This window comes from Hyperoodon ampullatus (genome assembly GCF_949752795.1).
Source record: "Hyperoodon ampullatus genome assembly, chromosome: 9".
NCBI lineage: Eukaryota > Metazoa > Chordata > Mammalia > Artiodactyla > Ziphiidae > Hyperoodon > Hyperoodon ampullatus.
This window is the reverse complement of record NC_136922.1, coordinates 90,302,522-90,330,155: the sequence shown is the minus strand read 5'-3', so window position 1 is coordinate 90,330,155 and position 27,634 is coordinate 90,302,522. Positions and strand designations below refer to the sequence as shown.

The 27,634-nt window shown below is 41.6% G+C and overlaps 1 protein-coding gene across 1 annotated transcript in view; it reads left to right on the top strand.

The window, feature by feature from the left end:
* SLC35B4 (solute carrier family 35 member B4) overlaps nt 1-26,993 on the top strand; it is a gene marked incomplete at both ends in the record, with an annotated part of 35,678 nt that extends 8,685 nt beyond the window's left edge. The window contains 9 exons of the mRNA XM_079711998.1: nt 11,131-11,244; nt 15,067-15,169; nt 16,351-16,400; nt 18,995-19,076; nt 19,291-19,360; nt 20,867-20,976; nt 22,328-22,403; nt 25,824-25,899; nt 26,747-26,993. Coding sequence (XP_079568124.1) covers nt 11,131-11,244; nt 15,067-15,169; nt 16,351-16,400; nt 18,995-19,076; nt 19,291-19,360; nt 20,867-20,976; nt 22,328-22,403; nt 25,824-25,899; nt 26,747-26,993 — 928 coding nt within the window. The remainder of the gene's footprint in view (nt 1-11,130; nt 11,245-15,066; nt 15,170-16,350; nt 16,401-18,994; nt 19,077-19,290; nt 19,361-20,866; nt 20,977-22,327; nt 22,404-25,823; nt 25,900-26,746) is intronic.
* Nucleotides 26,994-27,634: the final 641 nt, after the last annotated feature.

The following is a 27,634-nucleotide window of genomic DNA, read 5'->3' as shown; positions in this document are numbered from 1 at the left end:
ACTACTTCGTTTCTAATTTCTATTCCTTTTATTTCTTTTTCTTCTCTGATTTCCATGGCTAGGACTTCCAAAACTATGTTGAATAATTGTGGTGAGAGTGGACATCCTTGTCTTGTTCCTGATCTTAGAGGAAATCCTTTCAGTTTTTCACCATTGAGAATGATGTTTGCTGTGGGTTTGTCATATATGGCCTTTATTATGTTGAAGTAGGTTCCCTCTATGCTCACTTTCTGGAGAGTTTTTATCATAAATGGGTGTTGAATTTTGTCAAAGCTTTTTCTGAATGTATTGAGATGATCATATGATTTTTATTCTTCAATTTGTTAAAATGGTGTATCACATTGATTGATTTGCATATATTGAAGAATCCTTGCATCCCTGGGATAAATCCCACTTGAACATGGTGTATGATCCTTTTAATGTGTTGTTGGATTCTGTTTGCTAGTATTTTGTTGAGGATTTTTGCATCTATATTCATCAGTGATATTGGTCTGTAATTTTCTTTTTTTGTAGTATCTTTGTCTGGTTTTGGTTTCAGGGTCATGGTGGCCTCATAGAATGAGTTTGGGAGTGTTCCTTCCTCTGCAATTTTTTGGAAGAGTTTGAGAAGGATGCGAGCTAGCTCTTCTCTAAATGTTTGATAGAATTCACCTGTGAAGCCATGTGGTCCTGGACTTGTTTCTTGGAAGATTTTTAATCACAGTTTCAATTTAATTACTTGTGATTGGTCTGTTCATATTTTCTGTTTCTTCCTGGTTCAGTCTGGGGAGGTTATAACTTTCTAAGAATTTGTCCTTTTCTTCCAGGTTTCCATTTTATTGGCATAGAGTTGCTTGTAGTAGTCTCTTAGGATGCTTTGTATTTCTGCAGTGTCTGTTGTAACTTCTCCTTTTTCATTTCTAATTTTATTGATTTGAGTCCTCTCCCTCTTTTTCTTGATGAGTCTGGCTAATGGTTTATCAATTTTATTTATCTTCTCAAAGAACCAGGTTTTAGTTTTATTGATCTTTGCTATTGTTTTCTTTGTTGCTATTTCATTTATTTCTGCTCTGATCTTTATGATTTCTTTCCTTCTGCTAACTTTGGGTTTTGTTTGTTCTTCTTTCTCTAGTTCCTTTAGGTGTAAGGTTAGATTGTTTACTTGAGATTTTTCTTGTTTCTTGAGGTAGGCTTGTATAGCTATAAACTTCACCCTTAGAACTTCTTTTGCTGCATCCCATAGGTTTTGGATCGTCGTGTTTTCATTGTTCATTTTTCTCTAGGTATTTTTTGATTTCCTCTTTGATTTCTTCAGTGATCTCTTGGTTATTTAGTAACGTATTGTTTAGCCTCCATGTGATTGTGTTTTTTTACGTTTCTTTTCGTGTAATTCATTTCTAATCTCATAACATTGTGGTCAGAAAAGATGCTGTATATGATTTCAATTTTCTTAAATTTACCAAGGCTTGATTTGTGACCAAAGATGTGATCTATCCTGGAAAATGTTCCATGCGCACTTGAGAAGAAAGTGTAATCTGCTGTTTTTGGGTGCAGTGTGCTATAAATATCAATTAAATCTCTCTGGTCTCTTGTGTCATTTAAAGCTTCTGTTTCCTTATTTATCTTCATTTTGGGTGATGTGTCCATTGGTGTAAGTGAGGTGTTAAAGTCCCCCACTATTATTGTTTTACTCTTGATTTCCTCTTTTATAGCTGTTAGCAGTTGCCTTATGTATTGATGTGCTCCTGTATTGGGTGCATATATATTTATAATTGTTATATCTTCTTCTTGGATTGATCCCTTGATCATTATGTAGTGTCCTTCCTTGTCTCTTCTAACATTCCTCATTTTAAAGTCTATTTTACCTGGTATGAGTATAGCTCCTCCAGCTTTCTTTTGATTTCCATTTGCATGGAATATCTTTTTCCATCCCCTCACTTTCAGTCTGTATGTGTCCCTAGGTCTGAAGTGGGTCTCTTGTAGGCAGCATATATATGGGACTTGTTTTTGTATCCATTCAGCAAGCCCGTGTCTTTTGATTGGAGCATTTAATCCATTCACGTTTAAGGTAATTATCAATATGTATGTTCCTTTGACCATTTTCTTAATTGTTTGGGGTTTGTTTTTGAAGGTCCTTTTCTTCTCTTGTGTTTCCCACTTAGAGAAGTTCCTTTAGCATTTGTTTTAGAGCTGGTTTGGTGGTGCTGAATTCTCGTAGCTTTTGCTTGTCTGTAAAGGTTTTGATTTCTCCATGAAATCTGAATGAGATCCCTGCCAGGTTGAGTAATCTTGGTTGTAGGTTCTTCCCTTCCATCACTTTAAGTATATCATGCCACTCCCTTCTGGCTTGTAGAGTTTCCGCTTAGAAATCAGCTGTTAACCTTATGGGAGTTCCCTTGTATGTTATTTGTCATTTTTTGCTTGCTGCTTTCAATAATTTTTCTTTGTCTTTCATTTTTGCCAATTTGATTCCTATGTGTCTCGGCGTGTTTCTCCTTGGGTTTATCCTGTATGGGACTCATTGCGCTTCCTGGACTTGGGTGGCTATTTCCTTTCCCATGTTAGGGAAATTTTCGACTATAATCTCTTCAAATATTTTCTCTGGTCCTTTCTCTCTCTCTTCGCCTTCTGGGACCCCTATAATGCGAATGTTGTTGTGTTTAATGTTGTCCCAGAGGTCTCTTAGGCTGTCTTCATTTCTTTTCATTCTTTTTTCTTTAGTCTGTTCCGCAGCAGTGAATTCCACCATTCTGTCTTCCAGGTCACTTATCTGTTCTTCTGCCTCAGTTATTCTGCTACTGATTCCTTCTAGTGCAGTTTTCATTTCAGTTATTGTATTGTTTATCTCTGTTTGTTTGTTCTTTAATTCTTCTAGGCCTTTGTTAAACATTTCTTGCATCTTCTCGATCTTTGCCTCCATTCTTTTTCCGAGGTCCTGGATCATCTTCACTATCATTATTCTGAATTCTTTTTCTGGAAGGTTTCCTATCTCCACTTCATTTAGTTGTTTTTCTGGGGTTTTATCTTGTTCCTTCATCTGGTACATAGCCCTCTGCCTTTTCATTTTGTCTGTCTTTCTGTGAATGTGGTTTTTGTTCCACAGGCTGCAGGATTATAGTTCTTCTTGGTTCTGCTCTCTGCCCTCTGGTGGATGAGGCTATCTAAGAAGCGTGATGGGAGGGACTGGTGGTGGGTAGAGCTGACTGTTGCTCTGGTGGGCGGAGTTCAGTAAAACTTTAATCCACTGTTGATGGGTGGGGCTGGATTCCCTCCCTGTTGGTTGTTTGGCCTGAGGCAACCCAACACTGGGGCCTACCTGGGCTCTTTGGTGGGGTTAATGACATACTCTGGGAGGGCTCATGCCAAGGAGTACTTCCCAGAACTTCTGCTGCCAGTGTCCTTGTCCCCATGGTGAAACAGAGCCACCCCCTGCCTCTGCAGGAGACCCTCCTACGCTAGTGGGTAGGTCTGGTTCAGTCTCCCCAGGGGTCACTGCCCCTTCCCCTGGGTCCCAATGTGCACACTAGTTTGTGCGTGCCCTCCAAGAGTGGAGTCTCTGTTTCCCCCAATCCTGTCGGAGTCCTGCAATCAGTTCCCACTAGGCTTCAAAGTCTGATTCTCTAGGAATTCTTCCTCCTGTTGCCGGACCCCCAGGTTGGGAAGTCCGACATGGGGCGCAGAAACTTCACTCCAGTGGGTGGACTTCTGTGGCATAAGTGTTCTCCAGTCTGTGAGTCACCCACCCACCAGTTATGGGATTTGATTTTACTGTGATTGCGCCCCTCCTACCGTCTCATTGTGGCTTCTCCTTTGTCTTTGGATGTGGGGTATCTTCTTTGGTGGGTTCCAGTGTCTTCCTGTCGATGATTGTCCAGCAGCTAGTTGTGATTCTGGTGTTCTCACAAGAGGGAGTGAGAGCACGTCCTTCTACTCCGCCATCTTGGTTCTTCCTCCGATCTTCTGACACATTAATGTTGATCACTCTCTTGAGTTCCTCTGCAGATATTCTAGTTTTTTGCTGTGTCCAGTGTGCTCTGAAACCTCTGGAGCACCACACTCCAGAGGCCCCCCTTTCCACATGCTGCCTCTCCCCTTCTTCACAGGTCCTACGCATGTATCGTTTTGAATTATAGTTTTGTCCAGGTATTTGCCCAGGAGTGGGATGGCTGGATCATATGGTAGTTCTATTTTTAGTTTTCTGAGGAACCTCCATACTGTTTTCCATAGTGACTGCACCAATTTACATTCCCAGCAACAGTGTAGGAGGGTTCCCTTTTCTCTACACCCTCTCCAGCATTTGTTATTGGTAGACTTTTTAATGATGGCCATCTGACCAGTGTGAGGTGGTACCTCATTGTAGTTTTGATTTGCATTTCTCTAATAATTAGTGATGCTGAGCGTCTTTTCATGTGCCTACTGGCCATGTGTATGTCTTCTTTGGAGAATTGTCTATTAAGGTCTTCTGCCCATTTTTCGATTGGGTTGTTTGTTTTTTTGTTGTTGTTGAGTTGTATGAGCTGTTTGTATACTTTGGAGATTAAGCCCTTGTTAGTTGCATAATTTGCAGATATTTTTTCCCATTCTGTAGGTTGTCTTTTCATAGTTTTGTTTTGTTTTGTTTTGCTTTTATGATTTCCTCTGCTATGCAAAATCTTGTAAGTTTGATTAGGTCCCATTTGTTTATTTTGTTTTTACTTCTGTTGTCTTGGGAGGCTAACCTACGAAAACATTGGTATGATATATTACAGAGAATGATTTGCCTATGCTCTCTTCTAAGAATTTTATGGTGTCATGTCTTATGTTTAAGTCTTTTTTTTTTTTCTTGGCTGTGTTGGTTCTTCATTGCTGCACGCGGGCTTTCTCTAGTTGCAGCGAGTAGGGGATACTCTTTTTTGTGGTGTGCAGGCTTCTCATTGCAGTGGCTTCTCTTGTAGCGGAGCATGGGCTCTAGGCACATGGGCTTCAGTAGTTGTGGCACGTGGGCTCAGTAGTTGTGGCTTGAGGGCTCTAGAGCGCAGGCTCAGTAGTTGTGGTGGACAGGCTTAGTTGCTCCGGTGCATGTGGGATCTTCCTGGACCAGGGATTGAACCCATGTCCCCTCCACTGGCAGGCAGATTCTCAACCACTGCGCCACCAGTGAAGTCCCTTTATTAATGTTTTATAGTTCTCAACGTATAAGTCTTTCACCTCCTTGGTCAGTTTTATTCCTTGGGGTTTTGTGTGTGTGTGTGTGTGTGATTTTTGAAAGGTATTGCTTTTTTACATTCCCTTTCTGATATTTTATTGTTAGCATAAAGAAATGCAACTGATTTCTGAATGTTAATCTTGTATCCTGCTACTTTGTTGAATTCATTTATTAGATCTAGTAGTTTTTGTGTGGAGTCCTTAAGGTTTTCTATATATAGTATCATGTCATCTGCATATAGTGATAATTTTACCTCTTTCCTTCCAATTTGAATACGTTTTATTTCTTTTTCTTGTCTGGTTGCTGTGGTTAAGACTTCCAATACTGTGTTGAATAGAAGTGGTGAGAATGGGCATCCTTCTCAGATTTTAAGCAGGAAGGCTTTCAGCTTTTCACCATTGAGTATTATATTGGCTATGGGTTTGTCATAAATGGCTTTTATTATGTTGAGATATGTTCCTTCTATACCCACTTTGGTAAGAGTTTTTATCATGAATGGATGTTGAATTTTGTCAAATGCTTTTTCTGCATCTGTTGAGATGATTATTTGGTTTTTGACTTTTCTTTTGTTAATGTGGTGTATTACATTGATTGATTTGCCTGTGTTGAACCATCCTTGTGAACTTGGGATGAATCCCACTTGGTTGTGGTGTATGATCTTTTTTATGTGTTGTTGGAATCAATTTGCTAATATTTTGTTGAGAATTTTTGCATCTATATTCATCAAAGACATTGGCCTGTAATTTTCTTTTTTTGGTGGTATCTTTGGTTTTGATATCAGGGTGATGGTGGCTTCATAAAATGTCTGTGGGAGTGTTCCCTCCTCTTCAATCCTTTGGAAGAGTTTGAGAACGATCAGTATAAATTCTTTGTATGTTTGGTAGAATTTGCCTGTGAAGACATCTGGTTCTGGACTTTTGTTTGTAGGGAGTTTTTTTGTTTTTAAGGTTTTTTTGATATGGACCATTTTTTTTTTTTTTTTTTTTTGCGGTACGCGGGCCTCTCACTGTTGTGGCCTCTCCCGTTGCGGAGCACAGGCTCCAGACGCGCAGGCTCAGCGGCCATGGCTCACGGGCCCAGCCGCTCTGCGGCATGTGGGATCCTCCCGGGCCGGGGCACGAACCCATGTCCCCTGCATCGGCAGGCGGACTCTCAACCACTGCGCCACCAGGGAAGCCCTGGACCATTTTTAAAGTCTTGCTGAATTCATTACAATATTTCTTTCTGTTTTATATTTTGGTTTCTTGGCCATGAGGCGTGTGGGATCTTAGCTCCCTGAGCAGGGATCGAACCCACACCCTCTGCATTGGAAGGTGAAGTCTTAACCACTGGGCCACCAAGGAAGTCCCTGTAGGGTATATTTTTATTTTATTTTATTTTATTTTAATTTATTTTTTTTTTTTGTGTGTGGTACGTGGGCCTCTCACTGTTGTGGCCTCTCCAGTTGCAGAGCACAGGCTCCGGACACGTAGGCTCAGCAGCCATGGCTCATGGGCCCAGCTGCTCCGCGGCATGTGGGATCTTCCCAGACTGGGGCACGAACCCGTTTCCCCTGCATCAGCAGGTGGACTCTAAACCACTGCGCCACCAGGGAAGCCCCATGGGCATATTTTTAAATTGCAGATTCTGTTTCGCTTCTAGTGATTGGTCTGTTCAAATTATGTATTTCTTCTTGATTCAGTTTGGTGGGCTGTATGTTTCTAGAAAGTTGTCCATTTATTCTAGGTTGTCAAATTTGTTTGCATATAATTGTTTATAGTATTCTCTTATGGGTTTTTTGTATTTTTGTGGTATCACTTGAGCTTTCTCCTTTTTCATTTCTTATTTTGTTTATTTTGGGTTCTCTCTCTTTTCTTCTTGGTGAGCCTGGCCAGAGATTTGTCAGTTTTGTTTACCCTTTCAAAGAACTAGCTCTTGGTTTTATTGATTTTTTTCTATTGTCTTTTTACTCTCTATCTTATTTATTTCCTCCCCAATCTTTATTATTTCCTTCCTTCTGCTGACTTTAGGTTTTATTTGTTCTTCTTTTTCTGATTCTTTTAGGTGGTAGGTTAGATTGTTTCTTTGAAATTTTTCATATTTTTTGAGGAAGGCCTGTATTGCTATGAACTTCCCTCTAAGAACTGCTTTTGCTGCATCCCATAGATTTTGTATGGTTGTGTTTTCATTGTCATTTGTATCAAGGTAATTTTTAATTTCCTTTTTGATTTCCTTGTTGACCCATTGGTTTTTTAGTAGGATGTTGCTTAGTCCCCATGTAATAGTTGTTTTTTTTTTTTTTTTTGCGGTACGCGGGCCTCTCACTGTTGTGGCCTCTCCCGTTGCGGAGCACAGGCTCCGGATGCGCAGGCTCAGTGGCCGTGGCTCACGGGCCCAGCCGCTCCGTGGCACGCGGGATCCTCCCGGACCGGGGCACGAACCCGTGCCCCCTGCATCGGCAGGCAGACTCTCAACCACTGTGCCACCAGGGAAGCCCTCTCTTGGTCTTTTAACTGGGAGTAGTTCCTCTGCTTCTTCATTTTGCTTGTATTTCTCTTACTGTGTGAGTTTAGGAGAAACAATTATCTACTGTAGTCTTGGAGGGCTATTTATATGCGGGAGTGTCCCTGCGTAGCTTGTGTGGGTTTAATTTTTTTTTGGCGTGAGGGCGGTTTTTGGTTTGGATATTTGCTGTCTCTTTCCTCAGCGTGTGCTGGCTTTCTCCACACAGCCAACCCCAGTCCTCTCCCCGGGGTCCGACCTCCGAAGCCTGAGCTTTAGCACCCAACCCTGACTCTCCCCAGTGGACAAGCGACCCAAGCTGGGGAGTGCTGGCAGCACTGACCTTCTATGCAGGTCTCTCTCTGCAAACAGGGTTCTGCACTCTCCTCCGAGGCTCTGAAGCTCCCCCTCTGTCCCAGCTGCTTTTGCCGCCCGTGAGGGGACTTCCCCGGGTGCAGGAACCTTTCCTCCTTCACAGCTCCCCAAAAGGGGTGCAGATCCCATCCGGATTCCTTTCTCTCTCTTTTTTTCTTTTGCCCTACTCAGTTATGTGGAGATTTTCTTGCCCTTTTGGGAGTCTGAGGTCTTCTGCCAGCGTTCAGTAGATATTCTGTGAGAATTGTTCCACATGTAGAGGTATTTTTGATGCATTTGTGGGAGAAGGTGAGCTCCATGTCCTACTCCTCTGCCACCTTGATACGATCCTATTATGATGCCTTTTACGACATCCTATGAAGAACACACCTTGAAAGCGAATCATTTTTCAAAATAATTTATTTTTAACTTTCATACAGTCCTCATATTCTAGATCATGTTTGCTTAAAGTGAGGCATCCCACATTCATTCAGTTGCTTGGGTGAAAGCCAGACTCGGTGCCCAGAGATTGTTGGTGTGAAGATGAATAGAACGGTCCTCTAACCATCCCCACAGGGCACTGGGTTCCTACTGTCTCATATTCCGTGTTTGGCAGGGATCAGGTCTCATTCAGTTGGCAGCTCCCTCTCAGCCACCACCTACCTGCACACACAATAGGTTCTTGATAATTACTCTTTAATTGAATTGTCCTAAGCTTTCAGGAAAGAGAAAATGGAAGGGAAAACAAGAAGTATAATGAGCTCTTTTGGGACTAAGTCTTGTGCTTGGCGATTTATGTATATTTTCTCATTGAATCCTCACTATGACGTTAAAAACACATCACTTCTATTTTACAGGTGAGAAAAATTGCTCAACATAAATGTCTTTAAAAGGGTTCCTATACTTAGATTGAAGGTATCCTAGTGTTTTAGTTTTTGCCTTTTTCCCTCTATTAAGTGCATTTCAGGAACTGGCTTATTTACTCTACAATAAACCAATGAGATAGGCCCTAATACTGTTCCCATTTTAAAGATAAGAAAACTAAACTTAGGGTAATAAACTTCTACTGTCATAAGGTTAGCAGCATAGCTGGATATCCTGCATGTCATTGTGTGCTTTTAAGCACTGTGGACTGGCTCTCAACCCTGTGACAGCAGGTAAGAATTACCTGTGCATCTTAAACACGCACGCGCGCGCACACACACACACACACACACACAGCCCTTTCCCCAGACCTACACTAGTGGTTTTCAACTCTGGATGCACATTAGGATCTACTGGGAAGCTTTCAAATCCAGAGCCCCACCCCACCTGGGAGGGTGAGGCTTCTCAGGCTTATGGTTATTACAGAGCAGCCTAGCCAGGGTTGAAAAGCACTGTGCTAGGAACTATCTGGAACTAAGATTCCCTCTCCTGTCACTCATACTTAGGCTAATGGTTTTGATTAGCTCCTAGAATGAGAGAAATGTCTTACATGGTTGTTTATGGATTCCTGCAAAGTTTAGCCCTGTCCCTCACACATAAGGAGTGCTAAAAGAAAACGTTGAATTGGATATAGAGCAGTAGTTTTCAAGGAAACCTTCATAGGTAGTAGAGCCTAAAGTGGAACTCTTGTTCCGCTTCCGATGGTAAGCACAGCTCTGTACGGGAATGGCTTAGGCTTAGCATTGTTTATTTTTATACCCGATGGGAGTATTTAAGAATGTGATCCTTGGCATTGCTGTTTAATATTAATACCACCAATAGAGAATGGAGTTGTTTTTAATAAATAGCATTATAGTAATATATAATAATACAATTAAATCCCTCTAATCACTAGGTTTGGGTAAATGTCTTTGGTTAAGATGAAAATGCAGAACAGGGTGCTATATTTTGTAATATGGGATCATTGGTAATGTGGGAACTCTGGAGGCCTCAGGAGAACAAAGACAACTGCTCACTTTGTCCTTCTTCCAGTGATTGGGCAGTGCCTCATGGAGGACAAGCTCAAGAAAACCACAACATTTGAAGTAACCAACTTTCACAGAGTGCCTCAAGAGGGATTGATATCAGAGGAACTTTTCTACCTTGTAGATTTGCTCGTAACAGTCACTGTGGAAGATTCCCCAACCCTTAAGTAGACCACTGAAGAGGTGCCATTGAATTCCACGAACGTTTGTTGAGTCCCTGATGCGTTTGTGTTAAGGGTGGTGGAGACTAGTAAGACAGCAGCGGTGCTCCTCAGTCTTGTCTTCATTATTGCCCCTCCCCCGGCCCCCACCAAAGACCCTTTGTAGACATTTTTTCCTAATCATCCCTCTGCAGGTACACTGTATATGGACTTATGTCCTGTACATATAACCCTTGCTTTATACTTAGAAAAATAGTAGGATTCTGCCCCCAGCCCCCCACCATTGTTGCCCCCATGGGGATTCTGTCTAAGGTAACATCCCTGTCATTACCACTGGGTAGGAGTCTTTGATTGACAGCAGTCTCGGAGATATCCTGGTTGGGAGGATATGTAAACATTACAGGAGATCTGAGCATGTTTCTCTCCTTGGGCCTTGTGCCCAAGCTGACAAGGATCTGGACTAAAGCCCCCTTGGTTAAGTGAGGATCTCAACGAGAACCTATGACCAACTTCCTACAGTTTACTGGGAAAATTGTATCATAGTTCTAGGAATGAGCGTTATCATTCTTTTTTTTTTTTTTGCGGTACGCGGGCCTCTCACTGTTGTGGCCTCTCCCATTGTGGAGCACAGGCTCCGGACACGCAGGCTCAGCAGCCATGGCTCACGGGCCCAGCCGCTCCGCGGCATGTGGGATCTTCCCAGATCGGGGCACGAACCCACGTCCCCTGCATCGGCAGGCGGACTCTCAACCACTGCGCCACCAGGGAAGCCCAGCGTTATCATTCTTACTCATGGCCTGCTCTACCTGTGGAAGAGTAAAGGGAGAAAGCTGACGTTCTTCTCTGTGGGTCTGTTGCTAAGTGTGTGTGATCCGTGGGATATGAAAACGGAGATAAAGAAGGACAATGGGTAACAGAAATCCATCTTCCCTGTTATTCTGAACTATGAATAAAACAATTCTTAGTGCTCTTTATCTCAGTTTTCTGTGTTTTTTTTTTCTTTTTATTATTCACTACACAGGAAGCATCCAGGATGTGGGAACATCGTGACATTTGCACAATTTTTATTTATCGCTGTGGAAGGCTTCCTCTTTGAAGCTGATTTGGGAAGGAAGCATCCAACTATCCCAATAAGGTATGGCACATTGAAGTCTCATTTTAGCCTTTTTTTTTTTTTTTTTAAGTTAAGAGCTTTTCTGGTACCTATACAAAAGGAATATGAGGCATCATTTTATAAGACTGGTATCAACTATATCAGTAGAATAATTCATTTTCTGAATTTAATACATTGTGACACTGCAGGGAGCCTATTCTTAGAATAAAATTCCTGCCACGACACTTAAAATAACTCTCATGGAGGCAACTATATATATGTGTGTGTGTGTCTGTCTGTATCTGTCTGGTATATGGTCAAAGGCCTGGTGTGACAACCAATTTTTAACCAGTTATGCATATTTTCCTCTTGTTGGTAAAGTTATCACATATGTTAAGAGTGGTATCGTTGTTACTTTTAAAAGACTAATGGCTTTTGGAGATAGAGGTAGTAGTTACACAACACTGTAAATGTACTAAATACCACCGAATTGTTCACTTTAAAGTGGTGGATTTTATGTTATGTGACTTTCATCTCAATCAAAAGAAAATGAACGGCAAGCTAAGGTAAAATTGTTGCTTCCAGACCTGCATCCATTAGTCCAAATTTGCATAACTATACTCATGGGGCCAAACAGAAAACAGGGCAGATCTTATAACAAACAGTGTATTGAAAACAGCATTCTTGCTGTGAGAGACTAGAAATCAAAGTGTATTTTTTTTTTTTTTTTTTTTGTGGTACGCGGGCCTCTCACTGTTGTGGCCTCTCCCGTTGCTGAGCACAGGCTCCAGACGCGCAGGCTCAGCGGCCATGGCTCACGGGCCCAGCCGCTCCGTGGCATGTGGGATCCTCCCGGACCGGGGCACGAACCCGCGTTCCCTGCATTGGCAGGCGGACTCTCAACCACTGCACCACCAGGGAAGCCCTCAAAGTGTATTTTTTAAATTTAATTTTATTTTTATTTTATATTGGGGTATAGTTGATTTGCAATGTATTAGTTTTAGGTGTACAGCAAAGTGATTCAGTTATACATATATCCATTCTTTTTCAGATTCTTTTCCTGTATAGGTTATTACAGAATACTGAGTAGAGTTCCCTGTGCTGTACAATAGGTCCTTGTTGTTTAATTAAATTAAAAGAAAAAGAAAGAACCACACACACACAGAGTGTAATCCATCCAGTTGTATTTAGTAGGATAGTGTCACTTAATCCCTTTGAGAGGGACGTTCTGGTGTGAATGCATCCAAGGACTGGCTAAGATTCATTGGTGTTATTTTTTTATTTTTTTGCGGTACGCGGGCCTCTCACTGTTGTGGCCTCTCCCGCTGCGGAGCACAGGCTCCGGACGCGCAGGCTCAGCGGCCATGGCTCACGGGCCCAGCCGCTCCGCGGCATGTGGGATCTTCCCGGACCGGGGCACGAACCTGTGTCCCCTGCATCGGCAGGCGGACTCTCAACCACTGCGCCACCAGGGAAGCCCCATTGGTGTTATTTTGCAGCCTTCCTGAGTAGCCCGCTATAGAAAATCTGGCTGAATTTTGTTACTAATATTGTATTCTTACATATCCCAAGGTGATGCTAGATATCCTGAATATTTCCCCTTCCCCCATTGGCTTTAGTATCTGCATAAAACTTTCTGCTCCCAAGACCAGCATTGATATCAGAGTAGGAACCCCAGCATTTTTTGATTCCTCTGGCCCTTTCCCTCCTCCTTCCACTATTTCTTTCTTCTCTGGCTGCCACTAGCGTAGTTCAGGAACGTATTCACTCTCGCCATGACTTCTATAGTAATAGCCTGGTCGGCTGACCTCCTGCCTCTCACCTCTTCATCCCTCCATTTCAGCTTCCTACCATTGTATCATGACACCCACTCCACATGCACTCAGGTCACCATTAGATTCAAAGTGAAGCCCAAACTCCCTAACCTGCCCTTGGAGGCTCCCCATGAACCTTCCCTAACAACCATGCTCCCATGTGTGCAATTCGTGCCAGCTATTTTATTTTCTATCTGGGAAGCCCTAATCAAAATCTTGCTCGTGTCATTCATCCCCATGCGTGATTTCTAGGCAATACTATGTAGGCAGCGATGTGGAATAGTTGGAATTAATTATCCTGAAAGAACTTGATGACCTCTATCTCCAGATGGCATCTTTTCAAGGTGGAACTAGGAAAATGGGGCAAGAAAGCTTATGAAATCACCAGTAGTATATTATTTATAAGCTGTGAAGTAGCTCTCACCAGTAACTTTGCATGTGTGTATTACTGTGTTCTGCGTTCATTGTAAAGCTCTTCAGACTTTGCAGACTGTGTTCATTTAGCCCTGGTGTGGCTGCCTGTGAGGGCAGATAGCCCCCTACCTCACTAGGAACGCAGAATTGGTTCTTGTCAGGGAAGATAACTTGAGACTCAGTGCTGTCACCTTCTCCAGATGTGCAGAGGTGGAAAGGATGGGGATCTGTGCTCAAAGACTTCCGACATTTCCTGAAGAATATGGAACCACTTATTCACCTTTGCCATGCATTCTTTTTTTTTTTTTTTTTTTTTTTGTGGTACGTGGGCCTCTCACTGCTGTGGCCTCTCCCGTTGCGGAGCACAGGCTCCAGACGCGCAGGCTCAGCGAGCATGGCTTATGGGCCCAGCCGCTCCGTGGCATGCGGGATCTTCCCGGACCAGGGCACAAACCTGTGTCCCCTGCATCAGCAGGCAGACTCTCAACCACTGCACCACCAGGGAAGCCCCTGCCCTGCATTCTTTAGCCATGTAATTCAAATATTATTTTTCCCTTTTTGAATGTATTAGGTTGAATCATATGAAATTGCTGATGTTCAACCCCTTTTGACCTACCAAAAAATGGCATTTTAAATGGTTTAAGCTGATATGTATGAAAGGCATCTTAAAAATTAATTAATTTATTTATAACTTGTTATTTGTGTTCATCCCTTTATCTTTCTAAATGATTAGAGTTCCTGGATTTCTTTTAGTTTTTGCTTTTTATTATTATTTAAAGACCTATACATTCTCAAAAAACAGGGGCCCTAATTTTATTTATTTTTTATTTTTTTTATTTTTTTTTTTTTTGCGTTATGTGGGCCTCTCACTGTTGTGGCCTCTCCCGTTGCGGAGCACAGGCTCCGGACGCACAGGCCCAGCGGCCATGGCTCACGGGCCCAGCCGCTCCGCGGCACGTGGGATCCTCCCAGACCGGGGCACGAACCCGTGTCCCCTGCATCGGCAGGCGGACTCTCAACCACTGCGCCACCAGGGAAGCCCAGGGGCCCTAATTTTAAATACAAATCTATGCAAGTCAAATGATGCCCTCATTAATTTGGAGGCCACTGGTTCAAAAGGTGGGATAATTTTAACAGTTGCTAGGGTGAAAGTAACCCTTGACTTAGCACATCTTTTCTTTAGAAACAGTGAAAATTAATAGTATAAACAAGTGTATAGAGGAAATATTTGAGAGAGTTGAACAATTTTTAAGTTCTTTAGAGCTACATGAAAATTATATACAAAGAACTGATACAATAATAAAAATTATCCATTGTGGATAAAAAACCTATTACTGTCTATCAGGTAACTCTTTTCGAAGCCTCATTTATAGTTGCTGTACGTACTAGAAAAATATTAAAATAGTGTTTCTTGGAACACATTCTATAGTTCAAACTTTGTCCATGTTATTCTGGCTTTGTGAAGTATTTTCATATGTACTTGGTGCTTGACTTCTTATTATAATAGTGACACGATCTTTCAATCCAGAGGAAATAAGCACAATAGTTTTTTAACCAAAAATATGTATTTCCTTCTCTACTTGATTTTCTTGAAATCGTGGCTGCTGTGTGATGAGCTGTTGTCTTTGCCTCTCAGGTACTACGCCGTAATGGTGACCATGTTCTTCACCGTCAGCGTGGTGAACAACTACGCCCTGAATCTCAACATCGCCATGCCCCTGCACATGATATTTCGATCTGTAAGTCTGCCGGCTCCTGTGTCATGTTCCTCTGGAAGATGCAGCAAAGTGGGTCCATTAAACACATGACAAAAGTAGAAAGGGCCTATAAGGAGTAAAGTCTAGGGTGTAAGAATAGGTCTCATGGATGAATAAGTAGAGGCTGGATTTCTCTGAGAAGTAGGGCAAAGAGAGAAATATGAAAGTGGATGGTTTACTTTTACTTATCAGAGGTCTTACAGGTGATTAATAAAAGGAAAGTTAAAATTTCCCTGGATAACAGATTTTACCTTTAATTTTCTTCATCTGGTGGGTTTTATATTCGTTCTTGCTATGAATGTTATTTAACTTATTTCTCATCACTTTTTGTTTCTTCCATGAAATTACATTTACTTCTAGTACATGATATAGATACTTCTCTTTTCTGATTTTTTTTGAAAATAGAGACTTCAGATAATTGCGTAAAAGGAAATTCTTGATGAAGGTAGGGTTTCTCCCAAAGCAGCAGAGGTTTTCATCTTTGCCTCATGCATGGTGGGAGAGCTAGTTTGTATATAAATAAGAACAGAGTGTTCCCTGAAGAACAGGAAAGAAACTCAAGAGGGAATATAGTTAGGATTGCAGAAGAATGCAAAATGGGTAAAAATTGGAATTACAACTTTTCTGTGTGGCCTGAGATTTTTGTGAGATGGAATGTGCGGTCCCTAAAGCCACTTTCCAGAGCTGATTATAATGACTAAGATGACCTTCAGAGCATTGATCCCAGAATAGACTTTCAGTAGACACTTGCTGATTGATTGACAACTTTCCAGACAAGAGACAGATCCCTGCACAACTTCATTCAGTCAGACTGTGGGTGAGGAGAAGCTTATTAAAGGCTCCTATAAATTAGATGGGAAACTTGACAAAAATAAGCCTATAACATACTTCATCCCTGCTAGCCCAGCTTCAGCTTTGACCCCTTATTGAGAATTGATCATTTTTATTCTCATTGTCAACTTTAAAATGTTGTATTATTTTACGTGTAGATTGTTATGGTTTGTAACTTCTGCCATCCTAGCAACATAGTGTACCTCACTGATCATTCATCCTGACCTCCTCCTTTCCAGCTATTTCCCCCACCTTGCCCCTGTTCATACTTATCTTGAATTGTGTTATCTTCTTTCCCTAGTGCACTAAAACTCCATTGTCTCTTTTCACAGGGTTCTCTGATTGCCAACATGATTCTAGGAATTATCATTTTGAAGAAAAGGTAAACAATACTCTTTTATATTTTGTGTATAGGAGGGATAAGCTGAGCCCCAGCCATAAGCTCATCTGGATTCCTTTTCTCATAGTGATGATAAGTTTGTACTTGGCCATCTGCCTTGTTTCTTACTTCTGTCTGTGACAGTGGTGCTCATTTCTGAGGCAGTGGACCAGGTAAGAGGCCCCACCTGTGGCTCTGGAGCAGCATATTCTCTGTGTAGAATTAATAAACTCTTGTCATTGTTGAATCTTTAGTACCATACTAATCTACGAAGCCAACTGATCTAGAACTTCACTGTGGTCACCACTGGCTACATGTGACTATTTACATTTAAATTTAAATATTAAAAAGTAAATAAAATTAAATATATAGTTTCTCCATCTCACTAGTCACATTTTAAGTGCTCAGTAGCCACATGTGGCTAGTGGTGACCGTCTTGGAGAGCCCAGATGTGGAACATTGCCAGCTTCACTGAAGTTCTGTGGGACAGTGCTGTCCTAGGAAGTGTACAACATAATGAGCTAAGAAATAGTCATACATATTATAAAGAAAATTCCTAACAGAGGCCCAAGTGGCCAAACAAGATGCAATGAAAAGTTTCAGGACCGTTCTTTGTAGCTGTCACCAGTGGCTCTCTCTGGGTACGGTTGGGAAATATCAGAAGTATCTGGGATGCTGTTTCCAAGCATTTGTCTCTCACCTTCATTCGGAGCCTCACTCCCAGGGAGGAGAGGTGTGGGGCAGAGACAGCCCACGCAGTCTGGAACACTTCTCAGGGGGAAGTTCATCCTCACTGTTCAGACCGAAATCGTGCAAGTTGGTGCCTGCTTTTCAATGTATTCAGTACCCAGCCCGAAGTATTAAAACTCTCTGTACCAGCTTGGAAAGTAGGTGTCAATTCAGTGTGGGAAGCTAGAGTTTTTAAGTAATAAGGGCTGTGTCATGAAAAGGCTCCTTATCATGAGTTCTTTGTCTCCTGAGGCTTATGTATTCCCCAGATAAGCACCATTGTAGTTGATTTCCAGGTTCTCTCTATTCAAGCACACGGAGGTAATGGTCAGGTTCATTATCTCTGAAGTGACCCCTGTGCTTCTTGGTAATGCAAAGTTCACATTGGGACAGACCCGTGGTCTTTCCAACCTTTGATTTTGGTGCATAGCAGGGATACAAAAGAACTTATTATAAAAGGAATGTATTCTCCTGACATACCCCAAATGTCGGGGGCCTTAAACATTGCAGTTTTCCTTAAGAGCTTGTTTTTTTTTTTTTTTTTTTTTACTGTATGGGGCCTCTCACTGTTGTGGCCTCTCCGGTTGCTTGTGGAGCACAGGCTCCAGACGCGCAGGCTCAGCGGCCATGGCTCACGGGCCCAGCCGCTCCGCGGCATGTGGAATCTTCCCAGACTGGGGCACGAACCCGTGTCCCCTGCATCGGCAGGCAGACTCTCAACCACTGTGCCACCAGGGAAGCCCAAGAGCTTGTTTTTAGTCTCTCTTCTTGAATCTCTCTAAGTCTTTTTGACTCTCTCCAGTCTGTATCACCCAGAGAACAGGAATTTCCCTAAGCTGACTGTCTAATATCATGGATTAGTAATTATCTCCTTTTGTTTATCTTGAGTAGCACCCGTCATGTTTATAGTGTGTTCCCTTTTCCAGGATTTGAAGACCAAATCTGTATTCACCTTAACCATGCCCTTCATTGTTGTTTAGGCCTGAAGTTTAGACCTCTCTCTCTGATCTTTGCAGACTGAAGAGTTCCCTTACGTTTCTATCTGCCTGCAGCAGTGCCTGTGTCCTCAGCCACCCCTCTTCTCTAGCGTGGTGCTCTTGGCCCCTTGCTCTGCCCCTGAGCCAGTTCCGCTAGCCTTTTTCTGAGGTGCTGTGACCAGAACTATACAAAGTATTTGAGTAGAAAACTTCAGATGTAAGGTTTTAACTTCTTTTCATTCCTGTCTGAGGCCTTTTGCTTTATCACCAAGAGCCTGAGAGGGATGTTAATTGATACTATTTTAGTTAATGTGAAATGCCACTGTTGTTAATGCTAATAGTCCTATTAGGTTAATATTACTTGCTTTATCCAACTATGCCAACATTTAAAAACAATATTTAAGAGACATAAAAACAGTACCCTCCCCTGAAAAGGGACAGTTGAATTCTTTTCTGCATGTGGAGTCCTGCTGCTTGTCCCTGGTATTCCTTCCGTCCTTCCTCTGCGTGCTGTGTCTCTTCACACTCAGGTCTGGGCCCCAGAAGCCAGGAAAAGCAACAGGCATCCCTTAAGATCTATCAGGCTTTCATCTGGACTCGAGAGCAGGATGGGCTATCATGTCTGGCCTGTCTTTGTTTTCTGATGAAACAATCTATTGGTGCACAAACTATGGGAAACAAACCGTCTTAAACACCACCAGAAAGGGCGTTGTTTAGAAACTAGTCAGCATCCTGATTCTTTCACGCAGAGACTTACGTGGACTCTGCTGGGAAGTGATCCCCTTGATTGTGTTTTGGTGATTTGTACTCTCAGGAACCATCTGACTGTCAACATCATGTGGAAATTTGTATCTGTGCTTTCCTGAGGTGCTCTTTTTCTTATTTTTGCAGATACAGTGTATTCAAATATACCTCCATTGCCCTGGTGTCTGTGGGGATATTTATTTGCACTTTCATGTCAGCAAAGCAGGTGGTAAGAATCTGTTCACAAATGATTTCTATTCACTACTTGCCTTGGGGGCCCAGGTACTTATTAATGATATAATAAATGTAAATGCTCATGTAATCCAAGAATTTAAATCTCTGAAAGAGAAGAGGGAAATGGGTAACATAAATATTTCCCTTGTATCGAGGCCCCTTGAATGTAGTTCTGGTCTCTGTACCTCGTATTTTTTCTTATTTCCTAGACTTCCCAGTCGAGCTCGAGTGAGAATGATGGATTCCAGGCATTTGCATGGTGGTTGCTAGGCAAGTACAGTAATTACAATAAAGCTAATTGCCTCTGCAGTTCTGTTTTCAGAGGTTTCTCCTAAGGGATATGTTTCTTGGCAGGAAGCTTCAGCTAAACAAATTATGCCATAGAAGAGAGAGGCATCTGGGATTATATATCTCTGAACCTTAGTGTTCAAGAAACGAAAAAAAAAAAAAGTCTGTATTCATGGTACCGTGTTCTACAGCATGGATGCTTTCTTGGTTGCCACTGGTGTAGAAAGAAAAGTCTGTGTCTAGTTGCCCGTCACACTCTCTGGGAGTGGAGTATCATCCATTTCTTTATGATCTGTCTGCTGAGCAGAAGCTTCTACAAAAGGAGGGCACATTACAGCAGTTGACTCTCTAAATTTCCAAGGGACCCATCTCTAAATCTTAGATTTATTTTCCTCATAAGCTGTTCCACATGGCAATAATGTTCCCAAACCTGACGGATCATCACAATCTCCTGGGGAGTTTTTAAAAATACAAATATCTCTTTGTTGAATTAATTAAACAGCTCCTATAGAGCTTTGCCCTTGCTGCGTATGATAGAGAGGGGAAAGTTAGTGATGGCAATAAGATATTGAGACTGACCAAATGGAAGAAAAGTAGCAATGAAAGAACTGTATTCTCCTCGCCTCTTGACTTTGAAACTTTATCTCTTTAGGTTGTTGTTCTTAACATAGAAAGCTCTTTATCAGCTATTAGAAAGATACCTTATCCAATAAGAACTTGCAAAAGATATGAACACACAATTCATGGGGACACAATTAATGTTCAGTAAACTTATGTTCAGCCTTGCTAGTCTAGTAATCAAAGAAATGCAAATTGAAACCAAAATGCAGTACCTTTTAATTTTGGTCTCTTATGTTGGCAAGATAATAAATGATTATTCTCATTGTTGCTGAGGATGCAGTAAGGCAACCATTTCCATATAAACTGTTTATGGTAAATTGACACAGCCTTTCTGGGAAAAAAAAGTATGTGTATGTATTGAGTTTTTAAAATGTCTACAACCTTTGACTCAGTAATCCCCCTTATGAGAGTTTATCCTAAGGAAATAATCAACATTTTGTTGATTTTATGTACTAGGATGTACATTGATTTTAATGATGAAATAATTGGAAGTAATCTAACCATTCTCCTATTATAAGACATTTAAGTATGGTACATCCACATGATAGAATAATATGCAGCCATACTTTTGAAAAAATTTTAATGAATGACCTGAAGGAAAATCCAGGAAAAAGGTCGTGAAGAAAGCAAGATATAAAATTATATATTCATTATGATCCTGTCTCAGCATAAAATATCTACCTAAGTATATATACAGAGAGAGATAGCAAACTATTTAGGACTGGATGGTAATATTGTGGTTGATTTTTATTTCTTTTTGAATTTTGTACATGTTCCACATTTAGTGTGTAATGTTTGTAGAACTTAATGTTCTTTAAGAAAAGATCTGGAAGTTAGCAAATGCAGGCATCTTGTAACTTGATGTTTGCTTTTTAGGTATCGGGGCGCTGACTTTCGCTCTTCTGATGTCAGCAAGGATGGGTATTTTCCAAGAGACTCTGTACAAACAATTTGGGAAACACTCCAAGGAGGCTTTGTTTTATAATGTAAGCAATTTCTTGAACCCAGGGAAGATGAAAATTATTGAGTTGTTATTGTTACTGTAATATGTTGTTTCAAATGTGATATGTCATCCTTCTGATGTAGTCGAAGGATCAATTTATTATCCAATAAACTGTTTGGGGGCGCACGGACTTTGGCACTTTTAATAGGCTGTCACAGTTCTCTACACGAGGGGCTCATCCTCAGTCAGTGTGGACAGAACATGTCTGCCAACCAGGAACAACCCCAAGGGGCAAGGAACCCAATGTTCCTATAGATGAAGTCAAGTTAAAACCAATATGGAAACCTAGAAAGGGAATAGAAGTTTCAGAAACCCCATGCCAAGGAGAATATGTGCAGGCAGCCATTTGGGAGAGTTGGGGAAGATGGGATTTGAGGAGTAAGTCCCTCAGATGGGCTTTATTCCTTTGATGGAGGGTTTAATTAGTTAATTATATACGCTTTCGCTTCTTGTTTGAAACTGCTGATCTAGAGCCACCTCCTCTAACTTTCCTCTTTCTCCTCCGTCTTTTCTGTTGAAATAATGCTGGGCTCCTCCAGGTCATGGTGATATCATTGCCTCCAGATTCAGTAATCTCAGGGATTCCTTCCCTGCCAACCGTTTGTACTGAAGTTGCAGACAAGCAATTTGAGATATTTACTTAGAACTAGAGTATGCGGCTGAGAACTTAAAAAATAAAGGAACATTCTATTTGGTTTCTGTGTTTCTTTTAGCATGGTACCTGGTGTATAGTTAACTGCTTGGTAAATGTTTACTGTGATTCCTTCTTATTGCGGTGATAGTAGTGGTGGGTTGTTGTCAAGCACCTTATCTTTGCTTACCTATTGTTTCCCCTTCCTCTTCAATCTCTTTTTATTCTTGTCTTCATTTCTTTATCCCTGACTTCATATTGTCCTCCAATCTCTTTTCCCACTAGTTTCCTGAACTCCCTAAAATCTGCCTGCACATTCCATATAATTTTTAAATCCGTTTTATTTGTTGAACCGTTCTCAAAAATAGTAAAAATGTAGCAGATCCTTTGGGCAGAATGACTGTGTGTTTCAATTTTCCATTCCCTTTTGTTGAGGAAAGGATGCTGGCTCTATTTTTTTGTTTTGTGTGTAATGACCATCAGACTTCAAAGGGCAAGAACTGTAATTTGGGGGTTGATATCATGCCCTACAATGTAAGTGGTCAGTAGCACTGGATACTTTTAACTTAATAAATAAGTCTGACTTGCTTTTCTTGATATTGCTTGTTAAGCAACTTGTAAAACTTTCAGTCATTGTAAAGATACTCTAATTCTTCTATAATGTTTTTGCATTTAAATTTACATGAAATGTTTCTTCCCCTAGCATGCCCTTCCACTTCCTGGTTTCATCTTCCTGGCTTCTGACATTTATGACCATGCAGTTCTATTCAATAATTCTGGTGAGTTTGGGGTTATCTAGTAGAATTACCTAACAGTTTCAGAGGCAGCGTCTTCATTTTACTCTCGACTTGACCACTGCTTTTTTCATGATCTTATCCAAATCATCTGTCACCCCGGAAACAGTCCCCTTTCCACCTTCCTGGAACATAGTGCCATTAATCAGTGGTTGCAGCAGCAAAAGCCTTTATAGGCACTTCTCAGTTATTTGCAAATGAAGTAAGACAGTATCTTCAAATTTTCTGTTTTGCTGTGGAATTTGTGTTTGCATTTGAATGTGGAATGTATGATGTTCTGAGAATGCAAACAAACAGTAATAATACTGCAGTGACTGGAGCCGTGAGAAGTTGGGCAGCAGTCCAGCTTCTTTACTCCTGTTCATCCGTCTCTGCTGGGAAAGGCAGTCTGCTCACAGATCCAGGCTGAGCTGCCTCTGAGCAAGGAGGAACAAAAATGATGACAGGGCTTTTTCCTAGTTACAGGGCAGATAGGCAGCAGGAGTGAACAAAATTAGTTCAAATGTCTACAGTGTAAGTTAGCTATTACTTTTTTTTTATTTTGCGGTACGCAGGCCTCTCACTGCTGTGGCCTCTCCCATTGCGGAGCACAGGCTCCGGATGTGCAGACTTAGCGGCCATGGCTCACGGGCCCAGCCGCTCTGCGGCATGTGGGATCTTCCCAGACCGGGGCACGAACCCGTGTCCCCTGCATCAGCAGGCGGACTCTCAACCACTGCGCCACCAGGGAAGCCCCTAGCTATTACTTTTTAAAGTATTTAATAAATTAGCTAATAATTGCCAGTTAACTTGAAATAAATTACTGATATAATCCTATTATCTACTAAAAGACATAGCTTTTTATTACAGACAAATGAATACACAAGGAACAAATACACATTTTTAAAATTAAGTCTTCATGTTGCTGAGACCTAAAATGGTAAGTGTATTTTGTAGAATGACAGTAGGTGCTGAGTAAACATTTGTTTGCTATCTGGTCACAAGTTGTGAAGTTGTGACTGTTCTCTGTTTGAGTTTGCAGAATTGCCTGTCCCGTTTGCCTGCAAAAAAGTGTGCGATGGCGGCAGCGTGTAAGAAAGTTTTTAAGGCTCTGAATTACTCAGTAATTTCTGACTTTTTTTTATTGAGGTATAATTGACATATAGCTGATTTTTGATGCAGTGGTTTTTAAGGTCTCTTAGAGTCCCCACATAGCAAAGGGCTATGGAAATAAACACATTATCAAATTCCTTAGGATTGATATTGATTTAGTTACTAGAATGCTCCTTCTAAAAGTCACAGGGATGGGTATTTTTATAAAAATTTTTTTAAGGTCTGCTTTCAAAAAATTGAATCTTTAGAATCATTCCTAAGTGAAGTCTACATTTTTTTCTCTTGCTTAAGTGTCTCAGATGAACGTGTTATCCTTGAGTATTCTAAGGGAATATTCTAAGGGAATATTCTAAGGGAACATCTGTCTAAATACTTTATGTCATACTGATTGTCTTTCCTCAGCAAATTGATACAGTGAATCTCTGAGGTTATTAAACAGTAATAACATTTGTCAACTTTCTTTTCAGTTCAATACTTGCTAAGTGTTTCAAAGACAATAGAATACCAAATTATGGGGATTTCCCACTAATCCAGACATATAATTTTAATAAATTATTTATATATAGGAATTTTTATTTTTTGCAAAAGAAAATTAATGTTCATTTACTGACCAGATCTCAACGTCACTTTGTTACACTTTCCTCAGTTATGCTGTATAATTCAAGCCCCACAAACAATTTAGCAATATAAAAAAAACTGACCCTTCGAGGATTACTATGTCCTTATTCTCTGATCTTGGATATTTTATTTCCTCCCACATATTTAGTGTGCAAGTCTCAGGATATAAAACTAACATAAGAATGTATTTAAAGGAAGGAAAGTTACAGTTCATCACCCTACACGTGAGCTGATTTCATTTTACCAGTTTCCTTCCTGACTCTATTCGCATACATTCTTACATAGTCGTAATCCTTGTGTAGATATAACTTTATACTTGCTTTTTCACTTTCATTCTGTGTTTTTTATATGACTATATATAATCTTTACGATTTTTTTTTGTCAAGTATATAATGCCTCATCTAGTTTGTTTACCTTAGCTTACATAGTCCTTGCTCTATCATTGGACATTTAGATGGATTCAGAGTTTTTCCTTATTATAAATAAGGACTGCAATATATATAAAACTTTTTTCTTTTGAATTAACTAGGATTAATTCCTAAGAATAAGAAGCAATACTTTTTTTTTTTTTTTTTTTGCGGTACGCGGGCCTCTCACTGTTGTGGCCTCTCCCATTGCAGAGCACAGGCTCTGGACGTGCAGGCTCAATGGCCATGGCTCACGGGCCTAGCCGCTCCGCAGCATGTGGGATCCTCCCGGACCTGTGCACGAACCTGTGTCCCCTGCATCGGCAGGCAGACTCTCAACCACTGTGCCACCAGAGAAGCCCAGAAGCAATACTTTTATGGCTCCTTAATACATATTGTGAAATTGATTTTTAAAACAACACCAGGGCTTCCATGGTGGCGCAGTGGTTAAGAGTCCACCTGCCAATGCAGGGGACACAGGTTCGAACCCTGGTCCGGGAAGATCCCACATGCTGTGGAACAACTAAGCCCGTGCGCCACAACTACTGAGCCTGCGCTCTAGAGCCTGCAAGCCATGACTACTGAAGCCTGTGCACCTAGAGCCCGTGCTCCGCAACAAGAGAAGCCACTGCAATGAGAAGCCTGCACACCGCAACGAAGAGTAGCCCCTGCTCGCCGCAACTAGAGAGAAAAGCCCGCGCACAGCAACAAAGACCCAACACAGCCAAAAATAAATAAATAAATTTATAACAAAACAAAACAAAACAAAAAACACCAATTTATACTTCACCCACTGAATGGCTGCTAGTTCCACTACCACCTTGCCAGATTAGGATATTATTTATAAATGTTTAATTGCTAACTTAATAGATATAGAATGGTACGGCCTTGTATAATTTAGAATTCTTTGATTAAGGATTGAACATATTTCCAAACGGCATTTAGTTATGGGTTATCTTACATCTTGTGTTAACTGTCAATTAAGACCATATCATTTTGAACCTCTCTGTGTTTCACACTCTTTCTCTGTAAAGTGGGGTCCTATTCAGGTGAACGGTAAAGAGTTTATTTTAAAAGTAAAATAATTTGTTTTAAGAAACCAATGTAATGACTCTTGAGGCTGGTGTAGCCTTGAATCAAGGCAAGTAAGTGGTGTATGATCCAAATGTATTTGCAAGAGAAATAACGCTTCTGTTTCTATTATGTTCATCTGTGTTACTTTGTTCAAAAAGATGAAAACATAAGCTGTCCGAAGTGATACAACTCTCTCTCCTCTTCATCTTTGCAGAATTATATCAGGTTCCAGTCGTTGGTGTGATAGTGCCCGTCATGTGGTTCTACCTCCTCATGAATGTCATCACCCAGTATCCTTTGCACCCCTCTGCCACATGGCCTTCGCTGTGGTATTTTGGCATAGGAATGTTTATTCTTTTCTTCTAATGGTGCAGTGCCATGAGTTCTCTTTTTGCCTTGATCTCTTCTGTGGTAAGCAGAAGACAGACAGGCCCATCCAGTGAGCTCCTTTGTTGCGGGAAGAGGTGGGGAAGAGATGCTGGTGGTGTGGAGGGTCAGTAAGTCCCAGGGCACCAGGAAGGAAAAGCTCTGCGTGGAGGTGTAGAAATCAGTGGGTAATTAAGGATTAGTACATGACAGAAATGTGCTGTGATTTCTACATGTAGTTTTCCAGTGTCCTAGGATGTTTCACAAGCTGCCACAAAATCCTGCAAGAAATTTCAAATTAACTAAAACCTAATTTTTAAAATGGCTCTTTGGAACCACCGTTAAGTCCGATATAAAAATCATTGAGTCTTTGAAACAATGAAACAGATTGAGATTGACCTCATTCCTCTGAAGTCACCTCATTTGTTTGCCCTACAGAGTTCTTTTTGGGAGGAGGTGTGACCACCTTTATGGAGAGTGTTACCTTCTGTCATTACTGGGGAGGTGACTTCTCTGTAAATTCTGGCAAGAATCCAGGATGAGAATAATAGGAGGCTTTCAGGCAGTTTCAAGTTAGGATCCACAAATGGAATGGCAGGCCAGGAATTCTGCAGGATATTCTATCAAGGAAGAGTCTCAGGGCAGCTGTAGCCAACCCCCATGGTTTTTGGGTCCTAGAACATGAATGTTGAAGCCAAGAACCATGCCAGAAGGTTCTCCCACTGATCTCTGGGTTGTCTACAGAAAACCACCTTAACCCTGCCCCTCCAGGTACGTGTGCATCCGGGGCGTCTTCATCCTGACCACAGAATGCGCCTCCCTCACCGTTACCCTCGTCGTGACTCTACGCAAGTTTGTGAGCCTCATCTTTTCCATCTTGTACTTCCAGAACCCTTTCACTCGGTGGCATTGGCTGGGCACCTTGTTTGTCTTCATTGGGACCCTAATGTACACAGAGGTGTGGAACACCCTGGGAACAACCAAAGGCCAGCCTCACAAGGAGGCCAAGAAGAACTGAGGCCTTCCTGGAGTAGAGAGACCAGAGGCTAGTGAGCCAGGGGCTGGCCACCATTTCACCTTGGTTAATGCTGAATCACCCCCCATGTGCCAGAGAATCCTCAGAGGGATGGACTTCTCAGATTTCTCATGCCTATACAGACCAACATTTGTGGACCCTGAATAGGAGCCCCCAACCCTGAAACAGGAAAAAAGAACAGTTCTCCACTATTGAACAGCCTTTCCATTTGTTGTTTCTACCAAAATTTCAGCACTGTACTTGCTTATTGAAATCTGAGTCCCCAGAGCTACTAGTTTTACATCCACGGTCTTGGACAAGATTATCCCTCTCCTGATGATTCTCTGCTGTAACAGTCTTTATCCTCCTGTGGCCTTTCCCCTTATTCCATCACCCTGCCACCCACAGCAGCACTTTTCAGGCAGATGCTCCAGGCACCCCCCCCACCAACCAGGAACAACCGAGTGGCCGGGTGAACCGAGGCACTGGGATGCTGGGGCTGGGATTTCTCCCGTGTGTTGGGAAAGAAGCAGGTGTCCCTGTGCACCCTGGTGACCCTGGGGCAGGACTGGTGGGAATCCTTTCCCACATTATTCCTTTTTTTGTTTCTATGGAAAAGTCATATGCTTTCACACCTTTTGCTT